The sequence below is a fragment of the Lissotriton helveticus genome, chromosome 1_1, assembly GCF_964261635.1.
Source record: "Lissotriton helveticus chromosome 1_1, aLisHel1.1, whole genome shotgun sequence".
Taxonomy (NCBI): Eukaryota; Metazoa; Chordata; class Amphibia; order Caudata; family Salamandridae; genus Lissotriton; species Lissotriton helveticus.
In genome coordinates, this window is record NC_136057.1 from 1,274,817,383 (window position 1) to 1,274,845,209 (window position 27,827).

Below are 27,827 nucleotides of genomic sequence, written 5' to 3' on the forward strand. Positions count from 1 at the left end.
CTTACTCCTCTGTCTTATTGGATGAGGCTCGCCAGGCGTGGTTGGCTACACGTAGTAGGGTGTACCAGTGGGGCGATAAGTCTTGCACCATGCTCCACAGGCTTTGTCAACAGTCCTTGCAGCCGGTCACTCTGCCGGGGTTGGTCGATGACGCCGGGGTAGCGATAACAGATCCTGCGGTCCTGGCGGCGAGCTTTGCGCGCTATTATGGGCGTCAATATGCCTCTCGGGAGGACATGTCCCCGGACGGCATTGAAGGATACCTTGCGGCAGTCCCCCCACATGCTATATCGGATGAGGTGCGCGATGACTTAGATTTCCCCCTGACGGCAGAGGAATTGGGCGACGCACTGGGTCAGCTTAATGCGGGCAAGGCGCCTGGGCCGAGTGGGTTCCCCAGTGAATTCTATAGGAAGTTTCATCTGCAGCTCGGTCCCCACTACAGGCGGGCGCTGGAACTGGCGAGGGAACGTGGCAGCCTCCCCCCGGACTGGAGTCACGCCGAAATTGTGGTGTTTCAGAAGCCTGGCAGACCCCCTGACCGCCATGAGTCTTATCGCCCTATATCCCTCATTAACTTCGAGGCTAAGCTCCTGGCCAAAGCGCTCGCGAACCGCCTGCTTCCTCACATCTCGGCCCTTGTCCACCCTGATCAGGCGGGCTTCATGCCGCACAGAGCGACAAGACACAACATCCGGTGGGCGCAGGCCGCGGTTGACGCGATTGGGTCTTCCGGGGATCAGGCGGCACTTCTGCTGGCGGATATTGATAGTGCATTTGATTCGGTCAGCTGGACCTTTCTGTTTGCTCTCTTGCCGCTGCTGAACTTGGGCCCGGTCTTTATCTCCTATGTTCGGTTGCTTTATACTGATGTCACAGCGTCGGTACGGGTCTCTGGAGCGGTCTCCGCTCGGTTTCCTGTGACCAGGGGTACGCGTCAGGGGTGCCCCCTCTCCCCGTACCTATTTGCACTGGCTATGGAACCGTTGGCCGCCCGGGTGCGCCGTGATGTCATTTATCGAGGCTTTGTGTGGGGGACGGATCACTCAGACCGCATAGCCTTGTATGCGGATGACGTCCTCTTCTTCATGACGGATTTGCAGCGTACGGGCCCCCGTATCCTTGAGTTGATGCAGGAGTTTGGTCAGGCGTCGGGGCTCTTTCTTAATCCGCGTAAGTCGACCCTGTGGTTGTTGGGGGGTGACTCGGCCTGCTGTCCGTGGGCTGCGTCCCTTCGGGTGGCTGTTGATGGCGTGAAGTATTTGGGTGTTTTCCTCTCGACTTCTGCCTCGGTAGCGTGGGATCGGAATGTCCAGCCGGTGTGGGATCGGGTCCAGATGGACGTCAAGACGTGGACGCGTATGCCCCTTAACATCTATGGTCGGTCGGCCATCTTCAAGATGGTGGCCTTACCTCGGCTTCTCTACCAACTGCAGAACCATCCATTTCGGATCGACTCACGGTGGTTCCGCAGTGTTAACTCGGTGCTGGGTCGGTTTCTGTGGGCTGGGGGTGCTTCTAGAGTCGCGCTGCGCACGTGCTTTCTCTCTACTTACTGCGGCGGTTTGGCGTCCGCGGATCTGCTTTCTTACTATCAAGCCTCCCACCTCCTGGTGCTTAACGAGTGGTGGTACGGGGACCGTAGTGATCCGGCCTATGCCCTGGAGCACTCTCTGATGGATGGTGCCTCCCTACACACCTTACTGTATTCGGCCAGACGGAGGAGATTGTTGCCGAAAGTCACTCAGGTGGTCTTCGCGATCTGGCGACAAGCCTTGCATCGTGTGGGTTGGTGGGGTAGACTGACGGCCGAGACCCCGTTGTGGCGTAATGGCTTGCTTCCGGCGTTGGCTTCCTTATCGGGGTTTGGCGGCTGGGATGCGATCGGGATTTCGTCTCTCGGTCATGTTCTTACTGGCACTACGCTTAAGTCCTTTCAGGACCTTAGTTCTGAATTTAATATGCCCAAGTCCCAGTTCTTCCGGTACCTCCAGTTCCGCCACGCCCTTGCCCCTAGCCTAGTGGGCCTAGAGCAACTCCCTGAATTTAGTCCCATTGAAGCGAAACTCTTTATGGGGGACCTGGGTGACAAGAAGGTCTCTCAGATATATCGCTCCCTGGTCGTGCACTGTTCCCCTTCCCTGTCGACGTTGAAGGCCTCCTGGGAGAATGATGTCCGCCCCCTGGATGAGGACGACTGGCGTGAGGCCCTTGAATCTCCCCGTGGTACTGCCATAGCCATTCGTCTTCGCTTTATCCAATTCAAATACCTTCACAGGGCGTATTATACTAGGGACCGTCTGTGGCGAGCGGGCCTGATAGCCGCCCCGGAGTGTCTGAGGTGCGGTACTGAGAGGGGGACGCTTTTCCATACTGTGTGGTCCTGTGAGAGACTGACTAGATTCTGGGCTGGGGTTTGGGACTGCCTGTCGGAGGTGTTGGGGTGGGACCTGCCCCGTACCCCTAGGCTGGGCCTTCTCCATGTCCTGGAGGGCGTTGCGGGTAACATTTACAAACGACACCTGCTGCTGTTGGGGCTGGTGGTGGCCAAGCGAGACTTGGCACAGGCCTGGAAGAGCGACCGGGCCCCCCCGCTTGGTGTGTGGAAGGCAGGATTGGACTTCCTTATGGGCCTAGAGCTGCCGGTCTTTGAGGCCCGGGGGTGCCCACGCAAACACTACAAAATCTGGAAGCGGTGGGCGGACTACAGGGGCCTGATGCTTGACCCCCCGATAGACACTGATGATGTTCAGTCTCTTGAGATGGATCCTGTACCCTAGACTGTTGGCCCACACTGCCATTGCTATACACCTCATGTTGCTAAGCTGATCACGTGCACCGGGTTAGGGTGGGATAAGGGGTGGGTAGTTGGGGCTGGGGTGGGGGGTAGTTTTCTGCTTGGGGCTGGGTGGGATGGGGGGGATTGTTGGGGTAAGTCATTTTGAAACTCTGGGTTCACTGCCATGCTTTTCCACGTAAATCATTGACAGTCTCCTCCTGACTGTGGAGGGCTGTGCCGTATTCTGCTTGAACTCTTAATAAAAACGGTTTTGAAAAAAAAAAATTGTTAATATGCGGGAAAAGATACATGAATTATAGCAAACAAAAGGAATCATTCAAGCCCAAACATATATTTATACACATATATAAAAAAACAATAACAACCTGAATAAGCTCCAACTCCGTAATGATCTGTATGTCCTTATTTTCAGTTTTGATATCTGTTTTGGAGGTACCGATTCTTTCCAAAGCCTGCTCTCTTCTCTTCTCTCTTTTTTCCATTCTTGCAAAAGCTTGCAAAATTGCTTCCATTTTTCGCTCTTCTCTTGTCTGCAAAATGTGACATTATGTATGGTGAACCGAAGCTGAAGCATTCGAATTTCATATACAAAATGTACTTACTTATGTACCATTACTTCTGAAGCACATGGAGTCCTTTATCATGTGAACATTTTCCCAAAGCTTGAAATGAAAAAATTCTAAAGCCATGACAAGTCACTTTTCACCATTTAGCAGTCATAGATCCACATCTCTTTGCTGGAAGTTAACTTTCTGGTTTAAAAAAAAAAACACCACAAATGCCAGCAATAGCAGTCATCCCTTTTTCTTAGGTACTCTAAAAAAGCCTAAAAATGCAGAGGGAAACCAGAAAGGAAAACAAATGTGGATGGAAAGACAATGAGGAATCTGTTGGAGACTCCTTAATCGTCAAATGGCCAAAATATAAAAGTTTAGCAAGCGGAAACATGTGCAGCTTGCTCATATCTATCGTCTCAATTAAATGGCACAAGCGGTAATGGACAAGTTACTTACTTTCAGTAGTGTCTCTTCTGGTAGAGACTATCTAACTGCAGATTACCCAACTTGCAATTCACTCACGCACAGATGGGTGGTGTGGAGCTGCTCCGCATCTGGTCCGCCGCACCCCAGACATGACATCAGGGCTGCTACATATGCATCACCTCTGCAAGCTTATGTCAGTTTTTTACTGATCTCAGCTCTCACCAACGGACGTGGAGCCATTGAAATCAGAGTAGGATTGAATGCCGGTTGGAATCTTATTAATGGACTATATGAGTCAACTGCACAGAATGGATAGGAGGGTGGGTCAGTGAGGATAGGTAGTCTCTACCAGAGGAGGCATTACTGAAGGTAAGTGACTTGTTATTCTGATGAAGACTCTAATCGCAGATTCTTCACCTAGCTAATAGATATCAAAGCAATACCTCCCACGTGGTTGGTCTGTGGAATGGCTCAGACGAGGAAATATTGAGGGACAGATTGGGCGAAGTGCTCATTCCGCTGAACCCGACTTGCCAGAGAGCAATGTTTCATGAATGTGTGGAGTGACATCCACATACAGCCTGGCAACTGTCCACGACTGCCACACCGCATACCAGCGCAGAGGTAGCAGCCTTCGCTGTGGTGGAATGAGAGCACAAACCTTCTTAGGACTGCTTCTTGGCTAGCCCAAAGAAGATTTTGATGCACAGTACAATCAATTTCGAGGTGGCCCTCTTTTCCACCGCTTTGCCTTTATTAGCCCCAGAGAAACCAACAAAAAGGAGGTTGTACTGTATAAAATCACTGGTTCGATCCACTCCGAAACTGAGTGCCCATTTCTGGTCCAGCCGATTAAGCTGTTCTTCCCCCTTAGACGGGTAAGATGGTGCAAAGTAAGCCAGCAAGGGGATGGATTGCCCTATGTGGAAGAGCAAGACTACCTTGGACAGAAATGCTCCTTTTGCCCAGAGTGTGAGAAGTTGGCCTGGTATATGATGTTCACTATTCTAGTGATCACCTTGCACCAGTCCAAACAACCCTTATGGTGATGGTTGTAAGTCAACCTTATAGACCAGCTATCCTATTGGTAGCATGGACAGAACAGTCTTAGGTAAAAGACTCTTGAGGGCGTGTTAAGCCAGCTGTTTTACCAAATGTAACCCCTTGAATATCAAATGAAAGGACACCACACACGATATATAAAATATATATGTATTTATTTAATAACACACTCTTCTGAACTCTTTATGAGATCAGAGGCCAAAGCTCACAACAAGATACTTAGTCATATACGTTAAGTTGCACAATTTACGGTTAGGCCCTAGGGGCGAAGCAAACCATACATTAAGAAAGTGGTATAAGTACCACGTCACGAGAAAAGGAAAGGCCTAGGGCCTAGGGAATCGCTGGGGCTACACTATCTGAACCTTAGTTTAGAAGTAGGAGTTCCACAGGCGGCGCGTACAGTGTCTTTACACACACGCGTGAGTCAATGCAAAGTAAATGGAAACTTAGAAGTTAGATTTAGAAGGATTTAGGACACTTCCGGTTTAGCTAGGAGGAAACAACTAAAAACCTAGACACTTGGATAGTCAATACCCTTGGGAGCAGCGAAGTACTCGCGTTACATCACCCTCGGACGGCGGGTGCATAGGTGTGAAGATGTGTCGTGTTTCGCTGGTGAATCCTATGGTGCTTTTGAAGAAAGATGCTGCAGGCGACCAGGAGGAAGATGTCCGGGTGGATCCAAGGGTGGATCGAAGATGAAGAGGACCTGAAAGCAGAGGGGACAGAGTCTGGGTCACTAGCCAGTGACCGGGTGGAACCAGACGACGTCGAGGAGCAATCAGGTGCTGTCTTGAAGCTTGTCTTTGCAGCCACGCGGACCAGGAGGCATTGACGACGACCAGGTGCTGGAGAGGAGCTGTCCTACGAAGGATCTCGCAGATGGAGGGATCGACTTACGGATTGGAGTCAACATGCCTTGGCAAAGGCAACCCACGCAGGATTCAAAGAAGGCTTCTGGTGCAGACCAGCAAGGTCTGTGGGGCTTCACCTTTGCAGGGAAGCAAGGGCCAGTCTGGAGCAACCAGACCAGCTTTGTAGATAAAAAGGATTGTCGTCACAGAGGCTACTAGCCAACGGGCCAGAAACCGGACAACGCGTCGAGCGGAACACAAGCAGAAGGGGCCCACGCAGAACTCGTGGAGCATGGAGGGCTAATCTTCGGTGCAGGTGGAGCTCGGGTTCGGGGTTTCTCAATCCCCAGTGCACAGCTTCGAGGATGCCTCAGGAGCTGCACAGTTAAAAAGTTGCAGGCTTTCTAAGATGTCCGGTCCCACGTATCTCGTCACCTCCAGGGATCTCAATTATGCTGCAGTCGTGAAGAGAGGGTCAGAGAGGTCTGGAAGTCTGGGTCTTGTCAGGCTCTGTGCTCGGGTTCCGGCGGGAATGTCGACAAAGCAAGCCGTTGATTTGCTGGATGGTGCCTGGTTGCCCAGGGTGGTCACTCCTTGGCCACAAGGGAGATTCTTCAGTCTTCAGCTTCAGCAGAATGTCGAAGGTCCAGAGTTTCGTGTCAAGTTTCAATTCAGGATTAATCTAAAGTCTCAGGACTCAGCTCCTACCTTTATACAACTAAAAGGGGCTGAATTACTTTCTAGGTCCCTCCTATGAGTGGGACCAGGAAGGGGGGTGTTTACACCCCCTTTCCTTTGTCCAGTTTCACGCCAGAGCTGGAGCTGGAGTGCCCCAGCAGCCGGTTTGAACTGGGGTATGCATGGAGCACCTAGGGTGCTCCAGGCAGTGTCTCATTCTATTCAGCCCTCCCTGTCCCAATACACAAAGTCCTGTCTAGGCTGGTGCTCGCACCTCCCCAGGCAGGAAACCTATTGTCCAAACCTCCGTGACTGGAAGGACTCCCAGCAGCAGGAGGTCAGACTCGTGTCGATGGCAGCAGCGTCCATTTTGTGACGCTGGGGCTCTGGTTAACTCTTAACCGGGATAGTCAGCAACAACATGTCTTCTCCCTCTAGAAGGGTGGAATGCTACCCCGTCGCCAGAATTGGCAAGGGGGTAGTATTCCAAAGCGTATGACACCTTACACGACATGTTTTGATAAAGCCAAACCAAAGTTAGCATTCAACCGCGAGGATTATAATGCACTTGAGTATATGGTATGGCACTATCATAGAACAGCTATAAGGACCTGGTTCCGAAAGCTGCAGACAGGCTCAGCTTATGCTAGAGCACCATCTCACACATAACCAAGCACTCTGCCTTCAGGCTTGTTAAGGCCTGATAGGAATATATGTGTCCATTTTAGGGTTAGATATAGGTATGCTATATCTACAGCAAAGGGTGATGACACCACCTTGCCCCAGCTGTCGTGCAGCCAGTTGTGTCTGTTTAGATGGCCAGCCAGGGGTGGCATAATACATGCTTCAGCCCCTGGTAGGCCCTGGGTACACCTATGCCCTGGGTACCTATGGTACATTGTACAGGGACTGATAAGGTGGCCCAGTACCAATTGGTAAATGCACCTAAGGTACATGGTTGTCAATTTAGCTTGGCTGTGGGTCTGATTAGCAGGCCCACAGCCAGGGAAAGTCGTAAACCAGTGAAGCAAAAAGCAAAAAATCTGGGGTGACCATAGGATTGCAGACCCTACTCTCCTACAGCAACCACACTCTGCTTCTGGCCCAGGAACGCGCTAGATGGCCCCCTTGGCCAAGAGGGCCGTAACTTCCTCCTGCAGAAGTCGCAAATGATCCCCCGATACACGGTGGTATTACGGTGGCATGGCTGGAGGGGTCGCCTCGAAGGGGAGGGAATAGCCCCTTCGGACTATTTGCAGCACCCACCTGTTCGATGTGACAGTGCGCCAGTGGAAGAGGTGATGGCGAACCCTGCCCCCCACTAGCGTCACATGGGCCTGAAAGCACGGACTAGGAGGGTTTTGAGGCAGATGCTGCGGGGGAAGGTGTGGACTGACCTCGCCGTTGTCCCCAACCGCCTCCACGGCAGTTTCCACGGCCGCCACCGCGTTGGATGTTAGTCTGCGGTGCGTGGCTGGCAGCATGTGTGGGGGCGCCCCTTCCTTGGCCACGAAAGGAGCGAAAGGCACCCGATTGCTGGTGCGGGGCCGAGAGGCTCAAGGACCTGGCCGTAGCCCTGGAGTCCTTAAAGCGCTCAAGCGCATGGTCTGCCTTGTCGCCAAAAGGGCGACGGCCATCAAACGGCATGTCCATGAGAGTATTCTGGACATCAGCCGAGAAGTTGGCGGACCTCAACCAGGCGTGGCCTCAAATCGCCACCGTCGTTGCCATCGCTCTGCCCAGTGAGTCGGTGGTATCCAGTCCACACCGGATAGAATATCGTGCTGCATCTCGGCCTTCCACAAGGGCCTGGCGGAGTTTAGCCCGTACCTCCAACGGGCATTCTGGCAGCACTTCCGCGACCGTATCCCACAGAGAGTGGGTGTAGCGGCCCAAGAGGCATGCGGTGTTGGAAGACCGCAGTCCCAGACTTAGGGAGGAGAATATCTTTTTGCCGTACTGCTCATACCTCTTGGATTCCCTGTCAGGCGGAGCCGACGGGAATGCGGACTGGGAATTCGAAGCCTGGATGACCAGGCTCTCGGGGGTGGGGTGGGTGGACAGGAAACATGCGTAGCCCGGGGCCGGGCGGTGGAGTCTGGCCACGTTCCTATCTACAGGCGAACCTTTAGCGGGCCTGAACCAAGTGCCCAAAAGAACGTCGGTCAAGGCCTTGTTAAACGGCAGCAGAGGCTCAGCTGAGCATGACTGCGGTTTAAGGACCTCAGTGAGGAGGTTAGTCCTCACGGCCGCGACAGGGAGCTCAAGGGCCAAGGCCTTGGCCGCCCGCATCAACACCACACTGTAGGTTGCCCCCTCCTCCGTAGCCACGGTGGGAGGTGAGACAAAGCCAGTGTCTGGCGAGGTGTCCAGACCACTGGCATCCCCAAGTCCACCTGTCCAGTCCTCCTGGGACTGACACTCCCATGTCAGAGGGTCCTCAGACCCCTCCCAATACTCCTCATCACCCATCTCCTGATACTCAGGGTTGGCAACGGATGGGGCCGGTTCGTTGAAGTAGAACTCTCCAAACGGCGTCGAGAGCAGCGTCGAGAGCAGCGAAGAGAGCGGCGCCGGAACCGGATTGAGGGAGGTATCGGGGATGGCGCCGCCCGAAGACGGCGCTGGAGGGGACACCTATGGGACCGGCGCCGGTGAGGTCGTCAGGTCAACCGGCAACGATCCGGACCGAGAAGCTTATCCAGTGGGGCCCTGTGGTGCCGAGCCCGAAGGCGCCGGCGGTGTCGGGGCCGAAGCACCCGACGGCGTCTGGGCCAAAGCCCCCGACCCGCTAGGGCCCCCAGACGGGTCCGCTGGGACCGAAGGCGCCGCGGAGCCCGCAGGAGGAGTGAGGGACCTCATGGCCATGAGGAAGCGCTCGATCTCCTCCGGCGTCGCGTACTGCCCAGGGACCGGAGGGTATGGGGCAGGCCGCGACGCCCGCGACTCCGACGGAGACGCGTGGGCGGTGTCACCCGAACCCCCGGCCGCATCGCGCCAGCGTCGGGGGGAGTCGGAAGAGCAATGACGTCTCTTCGACTTCTTGTGCTTACCTGACGACTTCGAACCTGAGGAGTGATGTCGACTCCCGGAGCTATGATGGCTCCGACCCCGCGACCGGTCCCTCGACCTCCGTCCAGACCGGGACCTCTCACGGCGCGGGGCCGACTGCCGGAGTTCGAGCCGCTTGCGGGACCGCTTCCGCCTAGCTTTCGAAGTCAGGGCCCGGCAATCGGAGCAGGTCTTGTCGTCGCGATCAACGCCGACACAGTGTAGACAGCGGCGGTGAGGGTCGGTGACCGACATCAGTCGGTCGCAGTTCTCACAGGGTTTGAAACCTGGCATCCCTACCGGCACCGTTCGGAGTCGAAGACTCGAAAAAAGATCAAAAAGATCTCAAAAAGTTTAGTCAAAAAATGACTAAGGTACCACTTTTTCCGGATCTGCGCTTGCGGGCGCGGAAAAAAGAAGAACTGACGTCAGCACGCGGAGGCGGCATCTAAGTACTCTGACGACGTCATCACGGCACCCACAACGCCGACGACGGATGCGGAGCTGCAGACGACGCCTACCGACGCGCAAGGATACTGCTACGCAAAAATTTCCGGATCCAGTCTGACGCCTGGGGATATTCTAAGGTGAGGAATCTAATACTAACCTGTTTCTTTCAGATCAAACCGTCTATACCAAAGCCCATACCTGATAGTAATACAGATGCGGAAATAGACGTATCCCATATTTTACACACAAACAGAACTAATCCTGATTGGAAAAAATGGTTGATCTGGCCCATAGACACTAATAACTGTCAAGATAGATTTCTGAACAACAAACAGGGGTTCAAGCAGAACAGGCCAGACCCGAGATATTCCCAGAGACAACATCCAGGGATAATTACAACATACAGTGTAGGAAAACTATGCCTCGATTGGCTACAGAAATCTACACTACCAGAAATTAAGCAACACTTGACTTTACTTAAAGAAGGTGCTGACTTGCGAGATTTCTTATTGGGACCTTACAAACAGCGTAAAAAAAAACGTTTCATATACGCTGCTTACAACGAAGCTTGGAAAGTAACGCAAATTGAAACTGCTGAAAAGATACGAGAAATTGATCATATTCATTTGGAAAAATCACTGTCTGTAGTGGACAATGGGTTAAGGACTTTGTCCTCCAGAATTTATTCACTGGACAGCATTGTATCATCTGCTATTGATATAATAGAACAGGATATGCTAATGTTATAACAAGGCCAGTCCCAATTACGTTCTATTGTACAGTTAGGGTAGATACTACAAAACCTCAGTTCAGGCTAGGTGCCATGGCGTCTAATCAACATAACCTCATTATTTTCTATCTTTAACCTTACTGATAAACAAATCTATTTGGCACAAAAAGGAGCAGACTATACGGTGCTGAGCATTGAAAAACTAGAAAGATTGCCATTGACAGTCTCCGAAAGACCTGTCATTGAATGAATAATACATGGCACAATTATAATTCCGATAACGACTTTTCAGTTTCAATAATGCCAAAATGCACATACCAGCGGGCCTGTATGAAAGGTTGGGTAAAGATTACATCAAGTCGACCTGGAATCTACCTTATACACATAGATGTTACAGTGGGGGGAAAAAAAAGGTATTTCTTAGTGGCAACAACTGTAAAAATTCACTGAGCGGTACACTTCTGTGTCAAGGAATTAACTTGCATGGAGCCTGCGAAGGTTCATCAAATAACCTTTCATGCCACCTGCACGGCACCCCTACTACACAAATAGAGCCTTTTTTCAGACAACTTTCCAACTGCAGTTACTTTATAATAAGTGACCGCAGCTGTTGTGGCATGGTGCCAGGAAGGGCATATCTCGTCAGTGAAACTTCCATGGTCACTTGCTGTATGCAAGTATTGTATCCAAACAGCAAACCAGACAAGGAGGCAACGATATGGCATTCTCTGAATATCTCTTCTATTCGAATTGATACTTTAAGCAGAATGAAATCCATTATTTTACAAACAACTGTGCCTTTAACCTCGTCTAGAGAAACATATGATCTGCAAGTTGCAAGGACAGCAGCAGAGATACATGCATTATTATCAACAAATTGCCCCGTACAGTTCGTAGAAATGTTAAGTCAAATCTTAAACATGTCTGATACCAGTGGCATTGCACATGTATTTAAGACAGTTTTTTCGGGACTGTTAACACCCTTTGAAGCAGTCCTGAGCATTTCCCCGAATTTTGTGCACTCTGTGTTCGGCGGCCTGCCTCTTATCTTGGGACTCGTAGCAGGAATCTTATTTTTTGTTCCTTCTGCTCCGATATGGCAAGTCCAGCCACAAACAAAACTCAGGCTACAATGGAAGAAACGCTCCTGGCAATGAGATACAGAGACCGGATAACTAAAGTAATCGGCTTGGCTCGGCTAAGAGATCTGAATACTACCTGGTTTCTTTCATTCAGACCAATCTGGCAAGATTGCATCCTACCTGTTCTACAATGCCTGCTCTGCGGAGAAGAATGCGTGTTGGACGTCTGTCTCACACTACCATCAGCAGTACCTATGGATATCGATACTTTGCTTGGTTCGGTAACGGCTCATGCAACGTGTTGTCCCCAGCGGCTACCTATTCTGATGACGGCATTCGTTGAGACCTCACCATTACGATTAGGTGGCGGTGAGGTACGAGATGAAAGCGGCACACAGGTACAACCTTCTGTGACCATTGCTGATCTAGACACCGATGACGGCAATGATTCTCACGTATGCACTATTTCTACTTTTTCGGACATGGTCCAACTTTCACCTACTGTTGTAGACTAATTCTTTGCCAGCCTATCTGAGTTAATGTTCTCTCCTAACAACGAGAATAACTTTTGAAAACATGAGCACACAGCGTTCCCTGAACTCTGAATTCAGCCTTCAGTTTTGATAAACAGAACTTCTGAAAAATTTTTGGCAGTATTTTTCCTCCCCTGAAAGCGAAATTATGTTTCCCGTTCCAAAAATATTTACTTTTTTTTTGGCACATGATACTCTGCTTAAAGTAGAACTATTCTTAGAGAACAAGATTTCTATTTTTTGAAACACTAGAGACAATATTTTGACTTAGCCTCTAGCACATGTACAGTCTTGTATAAATATGTGATGAAATGGTCTCGACCTTCTCTTCTGTATTAAGAGCCATTTCATAAATGTAATTCCATGCTTCATTCAGCCAATATTTCAATGTACTATATATGCATTATCTGAATGAAACCCTTGTTTGAAAAAAGTACGGTATAGTACTCATTTTTCGTGTATATACCATTTCAAATGCATTTTATGTATTTTGGGGTGGGATGGAAAACACATGCATAGATATGTTTAAAATTGCTTAGTATTTAGTAATGATGGGCATTATACATGGAGTGGGTGTTGTAAATAAATCTAGGACCCTATTTTAATATTCCCAATTTATGCCCAAATCATATCCTTATAAAGGCATAAGAATCATACCCATATTAAGACAAAGCCAATCCAGTCCAAATACGGCAAGGCTACTCCCATAGACTCCTAGAAAGCACAACGTGTTCTTAAACAAACCAAGCATCCAGCAGCACGGGAATTCCCCCTGCTTCTGTATTGATTTGTCCTAGAACTCTTGGAGTCCTGAAAGAACTGCGAGTTCTTATTGACGTCTTATGTCCACCCTTACGTCAAACTCGGCACCTTCCAGGTATAAATATACCAGCATCTGCCCTAGCAAAACACATGGTGGTTTGGAGCAGATCGGCTATCTACTTGCCCGACGCCCTGCTGTAGCGAGTGCCGAAGGAAGCCGACCCTCCCATTGACGCACTGAGAGAGACACTGTCTTTTCTCCTGCCGAGAAATCCAGCTCCAGTGTTTCCCTGTCACCCTTGCGGGTTGCTGGGAAATCGAGTCCTGAGAGAGAGAGATACAAGACCTCCTTCGTTCTATAACCAAGGTACGGAGCTGATTAGACCCTTAGAGAATTCTTGATTCAGATTCTTGGCAAAAACTATCTTAACTAAAACTATAGCTCACTTACTCCTTCCACGTATTAGGCTTAGGTTAGGTACACCGGGGTAGGCGTATCTTAGAAGCACCAGTTGAGTACGTTTAGTTATGATTTTATCTATGTATATATTTAATCTATTTTAAACACCGTATGGCTTAGAAACCATACCATGCTTTTACAGTACTATTTCATAATACTCCTTTTACTGTACGCACTTTACTTTATGACAAGTATTGCAATTGTGGCAACTCACTTCTCTTGCATGAGAAAGAAGACTGTTCAATAAATAACCTCTTTTATTGAAAACACCCGTCTCTCTATTTCTCTGCGCTTCTGGTGAAACTACGCATGCACGATTGACTGAGTGAAATAGCTATCTATTGTTTCCGCAACTCTGGAGATATACTCCTTATTTTGGAGGGAGCAAAGTTGTCATGTTTATGAGGTTGTCAGAAACGAATCCCTTCTTGTCTATTAAGGAAAGTTAACACCTTCTTGTTTACTCGAGAAAGCTTCTAGTGACCTCTGAGCTAGCTGGCATTCGTAATTAAGTCTAACATATTCAATAGAGACCTAGTCGACCTCAGTCCTACGTCTAAACTATCGTTTATGTTATTCCAATGCGCAGAGCCTATTGGGAATATAGGAACTACACTATAGGGGGGGGGGGTGATTTGGGTATGGGACAACAACCAGCATCAGGCCCATCAGTTCCGGAAAAGCAAATTAATTGGTTTGCCAGAAAGAAATAAAGGAAATACGTTGTGAAAGTCACTCCGTCTGTGTCTGTAAAACTTAATTGGGTACGAGCGGTGGAGTAGTAACTACCCTTGACTAGGAGTAAGTGTACACTTCGGGTAAACTGCAATACATTTCACACAGGCCAAAGCAAAATCACGGTGTGTGCCATCCATGCATTCGAGTTTCAGAGTCCACCTAATGTTTAAAACAATTCAGTAGTTAAAACTCTAGCATGCCTCAAATTGGCCATGGCAAATGTGCACATAGGCACCAGTTTGTACCAAAATCAGACAAGGCTTAATGGCATGGTAGACCATCTTGCAACACAACGATCGAGGCAAGCATTAGATAAATGCCTGGCTCACGCCTAACTCTTACAAGGACAACTTAGCCACGCACTGGTATCAATAAATGACATGTGTGACACCTGTGAGGGACATTAAGAGGATGTATGAAATGTATTTCCCCAGTGACATGCAATTGAGTAAAATGACGTTTAAGAGGGAGAAAGGTAAAATCACATCATTTCCTAAATATAATTGGGAGCGCCGGCATGTATAACATACCAAGCACCACGCTGCAGCCAAAATAAAATCAGTGCAAACAGCCCATCTGATAGCCTGAGCAATGAAGCTTATGTGGAGAGCACTGTGAAGCTCTATTTAATTGCCGACCTTGAAAGCTTCAGCCCGGCTGTGCTGCGTAGAGACTTGTAAAAAACGTTGTATAAATGTGCAGTTACTTGTGACATGTAATTAATTGACATTTGAGGAGTAAGACACTCCAGGACAGGCACGGAACTCCCGGACGTCAGGGAATATTTATTTCAGCAGTATGGATGCAAAACAACGTGCCTACGAGGCACCATCCAGACAGGGTATTGGACACTCATGCTGTGGTGATTGACACAGGTACGTGTCGCTTGAGGGGTGCTAGTAGAGAGCACCATGCGTTGTTTCCCAAGGCCAGAGGGTGGCTAGTGGCTGCTGTCGGTCTAGAGAGCAGTGTGGGTAACAATGCACAAGCAGGGGTATCCCTACAAACCCCAGACTCCATTCTGTGGGCTTTGTAAGTGTGGGGCAGCCATATTAAGGTATGTAGTGGACACTGGCAATTCGAGATGTTCAACAGCAAAATGGCGGCTCCAAACTTAGTTATGTATGGTATCAAACATGTTGGAATCATGCAACTACACAGATTCCAGTGTTAGTTGCATGATATCATGTACTAGGGTGCTCCTTAGAGGGCCCCCCAATACCTACTTTTGTAGCCTTATGAGGCCCGCCTGCCAGCCCGCGCTGCTGCCGACCTCAGACACTGCCCCCTTCTGATGAGCCTTACTTGGGCAGAGCTGGACCAAGGATTTCCTGTGAACAAAAGGTGTGACCACCTCCCCTTTAGAATTGGGTAGGGTGGGTGCACTTGAAACACCAAAAGACTGCATTAAAGGGCACACATAGTGCCCTCCTTGCATAAAGCAGTTTAGCCGAGTTCAGGAGCCCTTGGCTCCTGCACTGTCGCAAAACTACGCAAAAGATAGGGGAGTGTCCACCCCATTGTCCAGCTCCTCCCTGGGGTGGTGCCCAGAGCTTCTACAGGTGGCCACTTGATTCTGCCATCTTGAATTTTGGCCCCTGGGAGCATCTGACTGGCTAGGCCATTTGAGTAGCCACCCTCACCTCCTCTGAAAAAGGAGTCACCACAGAATACGTCCTTCCTCCTTTTAGGGTTAGTTAAGGTCCCCCCTGAGAGTGGGTCCTTAGATTCGTCCTGGACTCTGTCAAGATTTGTCAAGACCCGTCTGAAGACACTTCTGTTGTTGGACACTGGAACTCTGCTGCTGTATTGAGACAAGACCAAACTGCTCTTGGTGGGAACATGCATGCTGCTACTTCGTCCCCATGCTCTTTCAAGTTTCTGCAACTCCTTGGCTGTGCGTCCTTCAAGTCAGGAAGCACTCTGCATACTAGATCTTTTAAAATTGCAAGAGGTGTGAGGCAGGGTTGTGTTCTTGCCCCTTTTTTTATTTGCACTCTATACCAACGGTGTGGAATCTGCATTGTTAGCACCTTAACTGCGCCGAACGTTCCACGCTAGTGCCAAACGTTCTATTGCGCGGGCGGGGCCGCGATGGCCAACGGACGTGCGCAGCACTCAAAAGGTAGTGCACGCGACGGCCGTTGGCCGTCGCCAGCAGCCATGAGGTTAAATTCCACTCCGGATGTCCCTTATATTAATTCAGCAAAGGTCCCAATTTTATTACATGCGGACGATGCTCTGCTTTTAGCTTGTACTAATAATGCATTGCGTCGCCTAGTCCTGGAATATACGAAATTTATGAATAACCTTGATATGAAAGTTAATTATTCAAAGTATTTTATTTCAGTAGCAGGTACTAAACAGCGAAATCATCCGCAAATTATTACTGAAGGGGGAAAATTGGGAGCGGTTGACTGTTTTAATTACCTAGGGATAATGTTTGACCCCCAAGCTAATTGGCAAAAGATGATTACTAATAGAGGGTCACAGATGGAAATTAATATTGGGGCACTAACCAAATTTATTTTAAAAACTGGCTTAAAACCTATAGATGTAATAAAACAGTGTTTCAAGCTAAGACCATCTCTGCTGCCACCTATGGAGCAGCTGTCTGGGGAATGTGAGATTGCTCAAAACTACAGATTCTTTAAGATAACTTCGTAAATAGGGTCCTTTCTTTACCAAAGCCATGTGTCAACTATATGTGCCACACAGAATATTGGGAGCACCCTATATTAATGATAAAATTGCAGTGGCCCCGATTTTCATGTGGCACTCAGTATGGCGAAAGGAGACCCTTGCTTTAACAAGAGAGATTATAAAGGATGTTTTGAAACTAGAGTGGGTAGGTTTTATCACTTGGTTAACTTATGTTGAAACCACATTGAAAGCAGTTGGGTTACATCGTCTTTTTTTGGATCCCACTACTTGTTGTTCCATCCCTAAAAATGATCTAAAAGTGCAATTACTTTCTAGCAGGCAGATAGGAAGAGAAATTAAAAACATCAATTTGTCGACGGTAAAAACATACTTGGCTTGAGTATAACGCAAATGGACAAAAATATAATATATCTTTCCTTTGTCATTAATTTACAGCACAGGTACATTCTGGTGAGATTTCGATTAAATTACATTCCACTTATGTTGGGCTCCCCCCGTAATGTTTATATTGTCTCTGACCTCCCAGTTTGTCCCTGTGATCAACGATCTGTACTGAATGAATTACACTTTTTGTTTTTCTGTACGTTTTATTCAGAAGAAAGGAAACAATTTATTATTCCTATTATGCAAAAAATGAACTTTAAACAGTGTTGTGTAACCCTTTATTACCTGCAACTATTACCTGACCCTTTCATCTGTTTCTTTTTGGCGTCCTTTCTGTAATCTGCCTTGAAAAAGAGACGTTCAATCTGCTAAAATTATATTCTGAATAATGAATCAATTTATTCTATTGTGTAAATAACTATGAATTTAGCTTTTAATGTAATAATTTTTATATTTTTTATACTCTATTGTAATGCTGTGAAATGTCTGTTAACTGTAGTATACTTTTTATGCCTTCATTGTGTTGGCGAAATAAAGTTGTTCTGACTGACTGAGCATACATCCAAGAAAGAAGGAATCGTCCATGGAGTGAAGGAGTCATTTCCCTGCATCCACAGGCACCTCTATGTCGACAACCGGTTTGCTGATACTGCTGTCCCATGAAAATCTCCAGGCTCTGCAAAACAGGGGGTGGTTTGTTGGTTCAGCAGAGGCTTGACTAGTCTTCCCAGCAACGTGGGAGACTGTAATCCCTCTCCAGCCAACCTGAGCTGTATCCCTGTGCACTGTGTCTGCTGTTGCCAAGGCTTGTTGACTCTCCTCAGTGAAGATCTTCAAGCTCCAAAAAGTCCCAGCCTGAAGCATCGCACAGCTCCAAGCACAACGTCCTGCCTACATTCTCTGCATCATGGGTCTCAATCTTCTGTGTGCTGTTGAGGCTTTCCTGCGACTCCCTGTGCCTGTTGCCCAAGGGGACTCGAGAGAGCTCCAACGATTCCTGCTAGCTCTATGGTGTGCTGAGGGCCGGCCCTGACTAAACCCTTGCTGGGTTAGTCCCTCAGACCATTCTGCTCTGCAACCAAGCATTTTTTCCTTTGACTCGACTGTGGCAGTTGCCAAGGCTTTTTGGTGGTCTTGCCGACCACTGACCTTTCTGTATTCTTCATCCGTTGAGGGACAGCTCGTGGACGGCTCCTGTGCTCCTGCATTTTACCTGGGCTCGACAGCTTCTTCATCAAGACCGTCATGCCACATCAAGGGGGAGGGGGTAGGCGTGGCTAACCCCCTAACATGGCGGACGCGAGTCCCTAACGCTCCAACCGACCGCCCCTTATTATCCATCCGGCAAAATCATCCTTAAACCGTGCCATCCGTGCTGGAAACACATAGGACCAGAGAGGTGAAGAGCCACTGACTCCGGAAAATCCTGACAAATGCGATTTCACTAAATGCAACCGCAGATACAACCGAGGTGGAGAGCGCGGCCTGTATGCCGAGCGGACGCATGGAGACAGTGCGCGGCAGAGGGCCCGCCCGCGCCGGAGCTGCGCCTCTGACCGGCAGTCCGCCGGAGCAAAGGGACCACCATCTCTTTGTCGGGCACCCCTGGAACTAGTGTTGCATAAACGAAGCAATCGCAGCAATGGGGGTGCGCGCGTGCGGATGATGAGGAGTGGCACATACCGGAGCTGACTGCTGTTGCGGACCAAGCCAGGGGCAGCCGTAGCGACATTGACCTTGGGGCCCCTACCGGAGCCGCAGTAAGTAGTGGAGCGCAGGCACGCATTACTGGGAACTGGAACTGGGGGCTGAGTTTGGGTGTGTTGGCCCACGCCTGCTGGTGGTGTGCATCCCCCCAAACACGGAGGCTGATTGCGGCGGACGACCCTCCAACTGAAGAGCAACCCGGTAAGTGCGCGCCATCAAGCCACGCGTGGGAGATCTGCTGCCACCGCACCAGTGGGGCCGGTATTAAGCAGCAGGGGGTGGCCGGTGCAGGGGGTGGCCGGCCCTGGGAGTGGTGGTGTGGGAGCGGGAGCACCTCTGGGCTTACAAGGTGTCTGACATAGAAGTGAACCTCGGAGGCCCATGTTGCGCCAGCCCAAAGGGAGCAGAAGAGCTGACATAGCAGCTGCTGTGTGACACATGAGGGAGCGACCAGGGCGGTAGGAGGTGGTAGAATTCACCTGTCCTGTCCCCCGTGAACACGCTGAGGCCCGTAGAGGCAAGGACACGAGCAGCCCACCGCTGAGGAGACACATCAGTAGAGGGGGTGACGGCCCATTGCTAAGAGACACCATGACCTACCACTCTGCCCAGCACCCCGATAGTCTACGCAACAGGAGATCTGCAGACACAGAGCTGTTGCGCCGCAGGCCTCTCTCCTGAGGGTGAGACACCCCACGGTGTGTAGCCGCCTTCAGCACGCAGGTCCAAGTGCTTGGCTCAAGTGCCTCAAAACTTGGAATACATCAGACTGGCCCTGGATCACATGTAGTGGCCAGAAATCCGATGCGACCACTAGCACTCTAGGCTGACCGCCAATGTCATCTGCACAGCAACTAGTGATGGGCTGTATGCGCGCCAAGATTTAGCAAGGACCGATGCGCGTAGGTAGTTTAGACCCACCCACGCGTGAGAGAGGAAGTGGAGCCGGAGACACCGACCCGCGGCCCTGGCAGCCAAAATGGATTCAGTGCTTGCGGCTGTGGAGAGGATCGGTACTGCGCTAGAACAAACCAGAACCCCCTGGAAACATGGATTGATAAGATCCCCTTAGGACTTCACCCTGATACCCTCGGACCACCGCAAACTGGCTGAAAAAGTAACCCTTCATAGCCAGACACTTAAGGAACTTCAACCTGTCACCCTGCCGCTGCCCTGCAAGACATGCTAGATCGCATACATACACTGAAAGATAAAGTTGAGGATGCGGAAGGGCGTTCCCGTCGCAATAACATTCGCGTGGTGGGCCCCCCGGAAGGAGAAGAGGGAAGGAATCCGGAACAATATGTTGTGCGCTGGTTACGGGACATATTACCCCAGGGAACATTGTCGCCACAGTTTGCAGTGGAGAGGGCACACCGCGTACTGGCACAGAAACCCCAGCCGGGAGCCAGACCGTGCCCGTTCCTATTTAAACTCCTAAACTGTAGAGACAGGGATGCAGTGCTGCGTGAAAGCATCAAAGTGAGTGGTCATGCTGTTCCCAGACTACATAGCACTCGTGCAGCGACACAGAAGCAACTAGACGGCTGTGAAGCGCCAGCTTAGAGACTTGGAATTGCCCTACTGTCTACTACTCCCCGCTAGACTGAGAGTGGTAGTGAAAAGAGGGGCCCACTTCTTTGACTCCCCTGCGGAGATGTGGGACTGGCTGGAGGAGTCTGGACTGTGGACGGGAATGCGCCTCCCGGGCCCAGATGTAGACAAACCGGCAGGCAGAAGAGTCAGACGACGGGGGAGATGTGAGGCACTAAGAAATGTAAAACTGGGGTCAACTGTGTCGAGCCCGGAGAAGATCAGGATGGAGCGACAGGATGTCGTGGAAGTGGTTGTGACTCTCGAAACCACACAAAGTAGGGAGCGTCCGGAAGAATGCTTCAATGACTCAGCGACGGTTAGTGGCTCGTCGTCTCCGTCAACAGAAGAGTCTGAAGACATGTGCCTACCAGTGGTAACCTCACAGACTGCAGACGACATCATACGATGGGACACTGTTGCGTAGACCTATACCACAGGCAGCTCACGCAAGTAGAGACTAGTTTATGATGTTCGTTTAAGTATCTCAGTGAGTGCTGCAGACATGGGGTGGCACTGTTGGGTCAGCAACCACACAGGGTACATCACACGATAGCTGGGCGCCCACTTGTGTTAAGATAGGCCACACCGCACACATCGCTATCGAGAATAGGCCCATGCGCAGTGACACTCAACCATGATTCACAGCGAGCCCGCACATTGGCCTAAATGATTAACCAGATGGCACATTTCCTGACCATGAAGGGGGGGGAGGGGGGAATGACACGGTAGAGCGCATTTTGTGCACACGACCCCACCAGGCAGCATACTGGGATAGTTTATTATCATAATTTGTAAAAGACGTTTGGACGGACATCACCTGGGGTGATCACTTGCAAATCGCCCTGGAGGTACTAGAATTGGAAGAAGTATGGAACAGCAAGTTGGAAAGATCCTCTTTCAACAAAGTCTGTAATAACAGGGCAAAGGTTTTATCATTTATTGAAGATAAAAGGAGATTGGTTAACCCCTTCAGCGCTAATGACAAGGGTAACTCGTCATGGACTTTCCATTGATTTCAATGGAAAGTCAATGGGAAGAAGAGGGAGTACCTTAGCAGCCAAGTGGTTAAACGTCGCCATGCATGGGTCGTAATAAACTCATATTTAAGCCTAAAACCACAACCCTACTTAATAGCACATTTTCAATTGACATTAAAAAGGAGGTTTATGGCTTTTAGACTTGGTGATTACAATTCGAAGGACCTGGTCCCCTCCTGGAAAAATAAACAGCAAACAAAGGCATGTCGTTTATGCGGGTACCACACAGAGTCCTTAAGCCACCTATTGTGCGTTTGTACATCAGTAAACGCTGAAAGAAGGACCTTGTTGAAATCTGTCTTTATTGGCTTAAACATTCGTACCTGTAGACACGCGGTAACAAGTTGGATGGGCGCTTCATCGAACATTTTAACATGTCGAGGGGTAAAATTCATGACATTAGTAGAAAATTTGCTCATGAAAGCTGGGAAAGATTAAAGGCTAGGAAAAGAAAATACCCCTTTTTACAGAAAGTGTAAATATTTTAATGGACTTGAAAAACGCTTCGCTTTTAGTTTTTATAATAAATAATTGTGATGTATATGCTTTATGGTTATGATAAACCAAATAAAGTTATTTTTTGACTGACTGACATCTCCGCAGAGTTCGCCCCAGCTGTTATTATGTTTGAAGTTGACTTGATGTTTTCGTTACAGCAGACCAGTACACAGCTGCTTACCCACGACACGCACTCACCAACGCAAAATCTACTCCCGTCACCCCGGATGACTAAGTGTACTAGCAATGGCACGAGCTAACGTACTAACATGGAATATAAGCGGCAAGCACACACCCACGCGGCGCTACTCCATATTCGTCTACCTTCAGAGACATTCGGTAGGCATTGCCCTATTGCAGGAAACGCACATGACACAGGTAGAACTGGACAGACTGCGCAGGCGTTAGAGAGGGCAGGTATACGGTACTGTGTACTCAGCGCACACAAGAGGCACATTTATTTGGGTGAGGCAGGCACCCCGTTTGTTTGTGAGGAAGTGGTACCAGATCACAAGGGCAGACACACCTTAGTGCGTGGGCATCTCAAAGGACAAACAGTACTATTGGATCGATATACGGCCCAAATGTAGACCAACCCTCTTTTCTGGTGTGGTTATCGCAAGCTTTAACCCCTTACGCTCGGCTTCCCTGGCTGCTGGGAGGGGACTTCAATTCTGTACTCAATGTTGACACAGATAGATTCCATCCCCTCTTTCCAAAACCTCTGCTGTGCCTAACGCTCAGGCACTCACAGACTGGCTCTCCCACTGGGCGTTTTTGGACATGTGGCTTGGTCTTAATCCTACTGAATGTATTTACTTCTATTACTCAGCCGTGCATAACCTCAATGTACGTCTTGATAGGGTAGTGGGTTTATAATCCCTGCTCCCACTGGTCACAAAATCATAATACTTAGGGCAGACACACTCCGATCATAACCCCTTGTGGATCCAACTCAGCTGGGAGGTGGACCGTCCCCCAAACCCACATGGCGCCTGCAAACAACTGTGTTAGAAGACCCAAAGTTTCGCTCATCACTCGGGACGGCCGTCCTCACATATTTCGACCTCAACGAGGGTACAGCAAGCAATGCACTCATAGAATGAGACACCTTCAAAATAGCGATCAGGGGGCACTGTTTGGGGGCCACGTGGAATATACGTAGACAGCTGTCAACCTCAGTCCCAGCTACTGGAGTAAGAGCGGGAAGGAGAAGGGAGGGGCAGCGACTCGGGCCGACTGGAAAGGCTCCGTGCCAAATATGCGGAGGTACTGGAGCAACTGCGATGCCACAACTACGCAGCTCATACAGCTCGCACACATGCCTCAGCCGACAGAGCAGGCAGACTGCTTGCCTGGCTGCTGCGGCAAGAGAACAACCACACTCCGATATGGGCCATACGCACATCGGGGGGAACCTTAGTGTATTCATAGCGTGAGATACACAGGGCCATGACGGACCATTATACCCAGTTGTACCAGTCTAGAGGGTGCTGCCCAGGTCAAGAGCTAGAGAGATTCTTGGGCTAAGTCCAACTGCCCACAGCCTCAGGGGCACATCAGGAGACGCTTAATGGCCCACCCACCTTAGAACAGATAGGGGATGCGATTGGGTCCTTGGTATCCAGGAAAACGCCAGGGCTGGAAGGCCTGCCAGCCGAGTATTACAAAGCCTACTGCGAATCCCTTGTGCAACACCTCCATGTACTATATACTACGGCACTGGAGGAGCAGGAATTGCCCCGCTCGATGCGAGAAGCATACCTGGTGTCCCTACTAAAGCTGAATATGGATCCCACAGCCATGGGTTCATATAGACCCTTAGCCCTACTCAATACTGACTATAAGATACTCGCTAAGGTGTTGGCAGACAGACTAGCACCAGTAGTCCCTGAACTGACCAAAATGGATTTGTGCCTGCACAAAGCACATCACTAAACCTACAGCGGTTTTTCAGGGTGGCGACAGATGCCATACAGGAATGGCCCAAAGCGGGGTGTCTCATATTAGACCTGGAAAAAGCATTTGACTGGTTAGAATGGGGCTATCTGTCAGCAGTGTTGTTGTGATATGATCTGGGCCAGGGGTTCATTCAGATGGTCAACTTGCTATACAAAATTCCCACGGTCCGGGTGCGACTGGGGCCACACATATCTGATGCCATACCGGTGCGCAGAGGCACCAGGCAGGGGTGCCCCCTATTCCCCCTCCTGTTCGCGCTTGCGATATAGCCCCTAGCGGCAGCGATATGTACAACACTGGGAGATGGTATATCTCTGGAGGATGCGATACACCAAGTGTCGCTTTACGCAGATGACCTACTGGTCTATGTGACGGACATAGAAAACATACCTTATCAATTAGCACACCTCTTGCAGGACTTTATTGCCATCTCGGGATTATGTGTGAACGCTGGCAAATTCTGCATATATGCGTTCAGTGAGGGAGGACAAGACCCAAGATACACTCTGAATGGTACAGGAGTACAATGGAGAGTGTGCACCTTTCGCTACCTGGGGAGCCAGATATATTGCCAGCCAAAGGACTTGTTTGACGGAAATCTGGGGAGGGCCTTAACAGCAATCTGGTCGCAGGTGTGATTCTGGACCACACTTCCGCTGACGGTCACTGGCAGGGTAGCGTTAGCCAAGATGGTGATCCTTCTCCGACTCCTGTACTACTTCGCTATTTTGCCTATATATGTTACGGCAACCTTCTTTGATACGCTCACTAAATTAATCAGGGACTTTCTCAGGGGACAAGCCCGACATAGAATGGTGCTAGCAAAACTATATCTGACTACTGCGCTTTGTTTTGACACTACTATTTGGCTGCCCAACTGCAGTGGATAGACCGTTGGCTCACGGATAGGGGCCTCGAAGACACGGCGACCACGCTGCCACCGTACTCACTAGAACAAATAGTCCGTCTTTTCCACCCCGTCACTAGGGCCACGCCACCAACGCCGCTCCTACTAGCAGTGGCATACAAATGCTATTGCAGGAGCGTATACATTACCAGAACTCTTGTCCCCTACGCGCCAGTAATACCACTAGAGGAATCTCCTAGCGGGCCCACGGTACTCACGTCCTTTTCGCTCGTGAAATGGCGAGAAGCCGACTTACAGACATTAGGAGACCTGTACCGAGATATGGCACTAGTGGAGGACGAGTGCACATAAACCGGTCAATGTTGTTGGTGTTTTTGTTCTCTGTTTTATCATCTGTTCAGAAGCTCACGGTGAATGAACTGGAAGGACTTTTGTGGAACATCATCACGATACTCCAATATAATTAAGCTGTAATTCTATGCAATATAGCTATACTTGATCCTTCGTGGAAGGAACTGTATGTTATCAACTGTACGCCCAGCACAAACGCAAAGAGAAATGTATGTCATACTGATGATTGATGGTTGTACTTACACCACAACCCGACCCCTTGGCCCCCCCCACATTTGTTCCTCTCTTTTACTGTATAGACAGCTACCCAAATGTCTGTTTCCTTTCATGCAAAAAATTAATAAAAACAGATTTAAACCCAAAAAAAAAAAAAGACTGTTGTGCTACAGCAGGAAACTCTGACAATGGGTGGCATTGTGCTTGAGCGCCTCCTGGAAACCACCGGATGCTTTGGACTTTGTCACCTCAGCTTTTAGGTACTTCTCGTCCAGAACCCACGTTTGGGTTCCACCGTCCTGTTCCATGAGTCGCTGCAGACTTCCAAGATCCTCCATTAGCTTCAACGTAAGGTTAAGACACTATTTCGCACCTAGGATCCCTGGTGTAGGTATCCTGGATCGCAGGGTATCCACGGGTGGTTTGGCTCTCCAACCTTCCCTGATCCAGTAGGTGTCCTCGGGGTCCTTTGGGAAGGGTCCTGAAACAAGAAAATACCAACAGCGACTTACCCTGTGTTTTGCTATGGTAGTTTGACCCGGTGTAACCACTCTGCACCCAGGCACCTTGGGGCCCCTAGCTACTCACCTTTGGTGATTTCGTGCTTCCACTGGGATCCTCCATCCTTGGGTATCAGCCTTGCTTTGGTACTTAACTCACATACCACTTTCTTAGTATATGATTTGGCCCACTCCATGTGTTTTTCTATTCTATTTATCTGTTTTTGAAGTATTTCTTATGTGAATTTGATATCTCGGGGTAGGAGATATACCAAGTTAGCTTTTAGTGTTGTGTTAATAAATACTACAGTACAGGCAGTAGTGTTTGGTAAACGTGCAGGGACACCAATGTTGCTGCATGACAGATGTCCATGACTTGAGACTCCAGATGCTATTGTAGTGGTAGCAGCTTTAGCTCTGGTGAAATAAGCCCTTAAGTTCTCCGGGGGCTGCTTCTTGGCCAGTGCGAAGAAGATTTTAATACAGAGAGCAACCAGCGCAAAATGGTTAGTTTCTGTACCGCCTGACCCTTCTTCGCTCCAACATGCCCCAAGAAGAGTTGGTCGTCCACCCGGAACTAGTGTACGGTTAAGGCAGAACAGCAACGTTCTTTTTGGGACCAGACAGTGGCGTTGCTCCTCTTCTTTCTACCGACGTGGAGGACAGTAGAAAGTGGGGAACGTGACAGATTGGCCCACATGGAAGGGTGTTCCAACTTTCGGCAAGAAAGAGGCCCTAGCGCAAAGCACCAATTTGTCTGGAAAAACAGAAGGAATGGAGGCTTCGATGATGAAGTCTGTAACTCACTCCCCCACTAGGCGTATGTTATTGCCACTAAAAAAGGCTGTCTTGATGTTGAGCAGCCGGAGGGGACAATTATGAAGAGGCTCGAAAGAGCACACATTGAGAAAGTGAGAAATGAGAACCAAATTAAGTTCCCACTGAGGCATAAAGAAAGGAGAGGGGGAAGGAAAATGCTACATACCAGTAAGCATCTGTTCTTGGCATGTACAGCAGCAGATTTCAACACTTTGCATTAGATCCCCACCTGGTGTTGGGCTCGGATGATTGCATGTTGTCGTCTTGGAAGAAGTCTTTGTAGTCACGAGATAGGTGACTCCTCCCTTAGACAATAGTGTGCATTGGGCATCGGCTCCATCGTTAGATTGTTTTTCGCCATGATGGAGTCAGTAGAAAGAAAGAAAGGATGTCCATGCATGTACATCTAATTAAGATAAAACTGGAAAAGATACAGGTCCCGGGGAGGCGGCAGGCCGTGTAGAAAAATGCAGCTCTACATGCCAAGAACAGATGCATACTGATAAGTAGCATTTTCCGTCGAGGCATATGAGCTGCAGATTCTACACTTTGCATCGATTGTGCAGCAGTGTCTCCCCTAGCGGTGGTCACCTGTATCCGTTGCAGTAGTTTGAAAGAGAGTTTTAAGGACAGCCTGGCCTACTGCAGCTTGCTGCTTGGCTTGCACGTCAACACAATAGTGTTTCGTGAAGGCGTGTGTTGTAGAACATGTTGCTGCCTTGCAGATGTCATCTAGGGGAATGTTCCCTAAGAAAGCCATGGTGGCTCCTAGTTTACGTGTGGAGTGCGCTCTAGGAGGAACTGTTAATGTGCGTTTTGCCTTGTGATAGCATATTTGTATACATTTAACAATCCACCTTGCAATTCCCGATTTAGAAATGGGGTTGCCTTTATGTGGTGGAAAAAAAGCTACAAATAGTTGCTTTGTTTTGCGAAAGGATTTTGTCCTATCAATGTAATAGAGAAGAGCTCTTTTGACATATAGTGTGTGTAGAGCTCTCTCTGCTACAGAGTGTGGGTTTTGAAAAACACTGGTAAC

At 49.3% G+C, this 27,827-nt stretch overlaps 1 protein-coding gene across 6 annotated transcripts in view; it reads right to left on the bottom strand.

Moving 5' to 3' along the window:
* KMT2E (lysine methyltransferase 2E (inactive)) overlaps nucleotides 1-27,827 on the bottom strand; it is a 2,078,550-nt gene that overhangs the window by 584,503 nt on the left and 1,466,220 nt on the right. For all 6 annotated transcript variants that reach the window (XM_078680502.1, XM_078680521.1, XM_078680476.1 and 3 more), the window contains one exon: nucleotides 3,166-3,330. In XM_078680502.1, coding sequence (XP_078536628.1) covers nucleotides 3,166-3,330 — 165 coding nt within the window. The remainder of the gene's footprint in view (nucleotides 1-3,165; nucleotides 3,331-27,827) is intronic.